The sequence below is a fragment of the Echinococcus granulosus genome, assembly GCF_000524195.1.
Source record: "Echinococcus granulosus chromosome Unknown EG_S00205, whole genome shotgun sequence".
In the NCBI taxonomy this organism is placed as follows: domain Eukaryota; kingdom Metazoa; phylum Platyhelminthes; class Cestoda; order Cyclophyllidea; family Taeniidae; genus Echinococcus; species Echinococcus granulosus.
This window is the reverse complement of record NW_020170585.1, coordinates 93,267-99,667: the sequence shown is the minus strand read 5'-3', so window position 1 is coordinate 99,667 and position 6,401 is coordinate 93,267. Positions and strand designations below refer to the sequence as shown.

General features: G+C 43.1%; 1 protein-coding gene across 1 annotated transcript; it reads right to left on the bottom strand. All coding sequences in view use genetic code 11, as the record gives it.

Moving 5' to 3' along the window:
• Nucleotides 1–1,611: 1,611 nt before the first annotated feature.
• On the bottom strand, nt 1,612–3,206 carry EGR_10285 (hypothetical protein; the record flags this gene model as incomplete). The annotated part of the gene is made up of 2 exons (XM_024499534.1): nt 1,612–1,682; nt 3,050–3,206. The coding sequence occupies 2 exons, from the start codon at nt 3,204–3,206 to the stop codon at nt 1,612–1,614; spliced, it is 228 nt and encodes a 75-aa protein (XP_024346063.1).
• Nucleotides 3,207–6,401: the final 3,195 nt, after the last annotated feature.

Below are 6,401 nucleotides of genomic sequence, written 5' to 3'. Positions count from 1 at the left end.
GCTGACAACACCATATTTAAGGTATTTGTGAGGGGGCTAATTGGCATGGTCTATTTCAATATAAAATGCCTATAATTCTCCTATTTGGTGGCATAAAGGGGATCATTACACCCACCTAAGCTGCATTAAAACGATGATCAAGAAAATATGCGGTAAGTTGTCCAGTGAGAAATGCGATTTCCGTGTTTCTTTATTTACAGCCAAAAGAGGGTCGTGTGGCAGCACAAGTATGGTTGACAGGCCTATTGGCTGCAACTCCAGTGTTGCTTAAGTGCTGCTGTCAGGTCCTCGATTTTATTGCTGAATGAAGCCACTTGCTCCATTGCAGGTTATCACGTACTCCCACTCTCATGGCATTTGCTGACAAATCGCCCACGATATTATTTGGTGTGAGCTGCATTCCAAAGGGTGATAACAAGGAGAATTATTTTCAATGAAATTCGTTTGCATTGTAACAGCACCTTCACAACCCAACTAGTTGGAACTCACTTGGAATGGATCACCTTAAGTGTTGCTGTAGGCAATGCCGAAAGTGACAAAGCTGTTGGGCATTAATTGCGTACCTTTGGAGTGCAATGAACTTCCAATCTAGTAGTGATGAATTTAAATTATAATAGGAGCTCTGCAGCCACAGCATTTCTTCGATCATCACTGACGCCATGCTGACCTTGACACGATGTGACCTCATGGTGCTGCTCGAAGACGCAAATGCTGCTGCCAAATGATCGCTGACAGCATTCTTCGTAGAGATGAAATCGTCAAATCAGAACCACCAGCAATGGCCGCATTGTTTTGTGTCCGGGCTTATTGCGCGCCAATCCTCCTCTCAATTGTCCTTTATCATGGCATGCAACGACGAGACGAGACTGCAGACGTATTTCAAGTCAACGTTGCAAATGGTCAACTTTCACTGATAATTCGCAAGTTAAATAAGCGCAAACAATAGACATTCGCGAGCTGATCTAGAAGTCATGCCCTTCTAACAAATTGTCAAGTTGACCCATTTTGAAACATTGCCTAAGCTACTGACCTTGAGTATTCGGTTGATTTGGTGCGGCCAGACGTGGCATAGTGCAGTGCCAACGATACAGCCATATGCACCACATTGAGCTATATTTTCATCTCTTCATTAATAAAAAACTTGATTTTATACATAGGAATGACCCAGTGAGTGTACAGACATCCATCATTTGGGTAGTTCCCAATGCCGTTTTGGAGGGCGCCCAAAAAACCTCCTTCCTACTCACTTCCTGTGTTAAACTACTTGACCAACTTGCATTAATGCCAAGAAAGCAAAGTACGTCTTTCCATACCGGCAAACTAAGGGTTTTCTTAAAATGAAGTATGCGGCGATGGTGGCGAGGGCTAAACGCTTACTGTAACCCCTAACTGACAGCAGTCATCGAGACACCAGCTACACCCACGGTAGAGAACGTGCACGATGGAAGCGATCGATTTCCTGACTCATGAAGTCCCGCCTAGGACGCAAACTTTTGGGCATTCACCTCTTCGCACATACTCGGAGCCATGAGACTGACTCACTATCTCTGATCCTCTGAATGGAGTGCTATATGACTGGCGTTTTATTAAATTAAACAATGAAGGTCTTGATCAAAGGGTGCAGACTGTTCGGGAACTCCAACCACTGTACTGTACGAAGATGCGCTCCTTACCCAATCCAGCTGAAAAACAGGGACACAGAACCCTTCCTGAAGGCGAATAAAATTGTCTACACGCAGGAATGCTTTTGCAAATTAACAGCGTCTACATTATTTAGCTAAAATTAAAGGCAGCATCGCTTCATTGTATAATGTACAGTGTAGTTTCTTATATCATATGTCTTGCTTGAAGAGAAATGTCTTCTTGTTAAATGACTAATCAGACCAGTTTCCCTGATATCCTGCCATCTCCAAATGGAAATCATTTCCCCATGATGCCAGCGAAGTGAAAGCAGCTGGTCCCGCAGCACATCAATTTAACCTCCAACTGACTGTCACACATTGCAATCACAAGTCAGGTCAGCTCAATATTTCAATGACGTGTTTGTGAGTCCGTCGCTGACTGACAAATCGTTAAACTGGTTAAATCAACGTCGACGAGGAATAGTAGCAACACCAGCATGCTCACTGCAGCTCAAGCACTAATTTAGGCGAATCCAGGAAAAAAGCAGCCATTGTTTATACAAACACACATAAGAGGAATGCCTATTAGGCTTATGCTTATTTCGTCCACTCACTCGCTCCTATTAATTTGACTGACGTGAAAGAGAAAGGGGAAAAGTCTTCACTGAATGATTATCACCCAAAGTTGCAATAGTCACAAGGCTACAGCTCATTCAGTCCCGTCGTCACTGACGAATGTACGGTCACTTTACAGCTGTAAGTGATGTGAATCAGCAATTAATGCTGTGGTTACTGAAGTCACTACTTACAAATTATTAAAATCAAGAACAGATTAGGACAATGTAGGTGAATAAAGGGTTAATTTGCATTAAAATCGTCCAGAAAGTGTTTGACTTCGTTCAGCGAGAGTTATCTTACAAATCAGTCGCCCTACCGAGCCACCTCGACATACACTACGTTGAGTTGCATCAGCTGAAGACATACAGTTTGAGTGAATGCAACGTTTCTTGATTGCAACAAGTGTCACAATCCCCTGCTCATTTGTGCCTTTTGTCGATGCACCCTGAAATGCCATTCGCCGATTATTTCAATCATTTCATTCATGCCTCTTGTTCCATGTAGATGGCAAGCATCCGAACAGGAGGTATGGCGTGCGATTGAGAAACAAATTCAATGCAACTGCAACTGCAAATCGTTTTTGAGTCACATATAATTATGACAATGTCTTGAGTAGATACAAATCAGTTGCATCTCATCCAGCCCTCAAAGAATGAGGAACTGGCTGCAATGACCATTACATGAAGTGAAATATGGCCGGCGCATCACCATTACGCTGGTTTAATAAATGCAGTGTTTTTTGCTTAAATTTGCATCAGTGTGAAGCCTTAACCGGTAAAAAAGTTAATAGTATTGAGGACAAAATGTACTGGTCTTGGATGGAGGACGACAGCGATGACCGACTGGTGGAGTCGCATCTATGAGTATGCAACGAGAAGTTGTTGTGCTGAAGTGGGTAAGGGTGAATAATTGAAAGACAGAAGTTGGTCTGAGGAGACGAAAGCGTCGAATCGCTGAGTGCGCCATGTTCAGGAGAATGTGAACAACAGTATCGACAGCGAAGTAGCCCAACGCTTAGGCTGATGTGTGCGTGTGATTTTATTTGTTAAGTAAATGCACGTATTTTTAATGAAGGAGTTAATTATACAGTTTGACAATCCGTGTATCGATGAGAATGAAACAGTAAACCATCTGGGCTGTGGTGAATATGGAGCCATGTTCTGTGAGTGCATAATCCCTTCTGTGACATGCTATAAGAATAGGTCGTTCAGATGAGTTTTGAGATGGCAAGGTGTTTCTCGTATTGAACAAAAAGCAAGCCGATAAAACACGTAGGACTGTAGTATCCCCCTCAAGCCACTGTGGCTTATCTTTTCTTTTTTGACGCTTATCGTAACGAATTGTATATAATTACCTTTCCTCATGTTTTTCTCGTCTCTTCGTTTGATTGTAGCAGAGTTGCTATTATCAACTAGCGTTTCGTGGTTTTCCATGACTTATTATGGGTATCAGTCTAGAAATTGACTGCAAGCAGACTGGGGGAAGCTCTCTCATTAAAATGGAGATGAATATATGGTTTATCAATCACACAGCAGAAAGTACTGCGTGGGTGTGTGGAAGGAGTACAGATATCTCTTAGCGTGTACGCACAGGATAGAGAAAAAATCGTCCTCGTGAGCTAGCCGAAGTAAATTACTGGTGGTGGGTAAACCGATGGGGCAGATCTGAAGTGCTCTTGACGTTCATCCGACTGCATCCTTCTCCACGAGAATTGCAGTGGCAAATCGTGAGAAAGATAGGAGGGAATTTTGGGCCAGGCTGTGTCTTGAGTTCAGCTAAGTGTCTTCGTAGTGTGTCATGCCCATCAGCGTCGACACCTTCATAATGATTAGTTTGCAAATGTGATTATTTGATTAGTTACGGCTTATTACCATGATCTGGGGTTTTCTGAGTACTCCTCTATGCTTCATTGTGAATTATTTGCATCAACCCCGCCGATTATTTTATTCTACCTTTGCATAATTTAACAACTTTTCGTCTCTGCCTCACTGTAACCTTCAATTTCCTCACAAACGAGTGCGACGCGGCAAAGGTGATGACCATGTGTCATCTTTGAACCGACACGACAGCTGACAACACCATATTTAAGGTATTTGTGAGGGGGCTAATTGGCATGGTCTATTTCAATATAAAATGCCTATAATTCTCCTATTTGGTGGCATAAAGGGGATCATTACACCCACCTAAGCTGCATTAAAACGATGATCAAGAAAATATGCGGTAAGTTGTCCAGTGAGAAATGCGATTTCCGTGTTTCTTTATTTACAGCCAAAAGAGGGTCGTGTGGCAGCACAAGTATGGTTGACAGGCCTATTGGCTGCAACTCCAGTGTTGCTTAAGTGCTGCTGTCAGGTCCTCGATTTTATTGCTGAATGAAGCCACTTGCTCCATTGCAGGTTATCACGTACTCCCACTCTCATGGCATTTGCTGACAAATCGCCCACGATATTATTTGGTGTGAGCTGCATTCCAAAGGGTGATAACAAGGAGAATTATTTTCAATGAAATTCGTTTGCATTGTAACAGCACCTTCACAACCCAACTAGTTGGAACTCACTTGGAATGGATCACCTTAAGTGTTGCTGTAGGCAATGCCGAAAGTGACAAAGCTGTTGGGCATTAATTGCGTACCTTTGGAGTGCAATGAACTTCCAATCTAGTAGTGATGAATTTAAATTATAATAGGAGCTCTGCAGCCACAGCATTTCTTCGATCATCACTGACGCCATGCTGACCTTGACACGATGTGACCTCATGGTGCTGCTCGAAGACGCAAATGCTGCTGCCAAATGATCGCTGACAGCATTCTTCGTAGAGATGAAATCGTCAAATCAGAACCACCAGCAATGGCCGCATTGTTTTGTGTCCGGGCTTATTGCGCGCCAATCCTCCTCTCAATTGTCCTTTATCATGGCATGCAACGACGAGACGAGACTGCAGACGTATTTCAAGTCAACGTTGCAAATGGTCAACTTTCACTGATAATTCGCAAGTTAAATAAGCGCAAACAATAGACATTCGCGAGCTGATCTAGAAGTCATGCCCTTCTAACAAATTGTCAAGTTGACCCATTTTGAAACATTGCCTAAGCTACTGACCTTGAGTATTCGGTTGATTTGGTGCGGCCAGACGTGGCATAGTGCAGTGCCAACGATACAGCCATATGCACCACATTGAGCTATATTTTCATCTCTTCATTAATAAAAAACTTGATTTTATACATAGGAATGACCCAGTGAGTGTACAGACATCCATCATTTGGGTAGTTCCCAATGCCGTTTTGGAGGGCGCCCAAAAAACCTCCTTCCTACTCACTTCCTGTGTTAAACTACTTGACCAACTTGCATTAATGCCAAGAAAGCAAAGTACGTCTTTCCATACCGGCAAACTAAGGGTTTTCTTAAAATGAAGTATGCGGCGATGGTGGCGAGGGCTAAACGCTTACTGTAACCCCTAACTGACAGCAGTCATCGAGACACCAGCTACACCCACGGTAGAGAACGTGCACGATGGAAGCGATCGATTTCCTGACTCATGAAGTCCCGCCTAGGACGCAAACTTTTGGGCATTCACCTCTTCGCACATACTCGGAGCCATGAGACTGACTCACTATCTCTGATCCTCTGAATGGAGTGCTATATGACTGGCGTTTTATTAAATTAAACAATGAAGGTCTTGATCAAAGGGTGCAGACTGTTCGGGAACTCCAACCACTGTACTGTACGAAGATGCGCTCCTTACCCAATCCAGCTGAAAAACAGGGACACAGAACCCTTCCTGAAGGCGAATAAAATTGTCTACACGCAGGAATGCTTTTGCAAATTAACAGCGTCTACATTATTTAGCTAAAATTAAAGGCAGCATCGCTTCATTGTATAATGTACAGTGTAGTTTCTTATATCATATGTCTTGCTTGAAGAGAAATGTCTTCTTGTTAAATGACTAATCAGACCAGTTTCCCTGATATCCTGCCATCTCCAAATGGAAATCATTTCCCCATGATGCCAGCGAAGTGAAAGCAGCTGGTCCCGCAGCACATCAATTTAACCTCCAACTGACTGTCACACATTGCAATCACAAGTCAGGTCAGCTCAATATTTCAATGACGTGTTTGTGAGTCCGTCGCTGACTGACAAATCGTTAAACTGGTTAAATCAACGT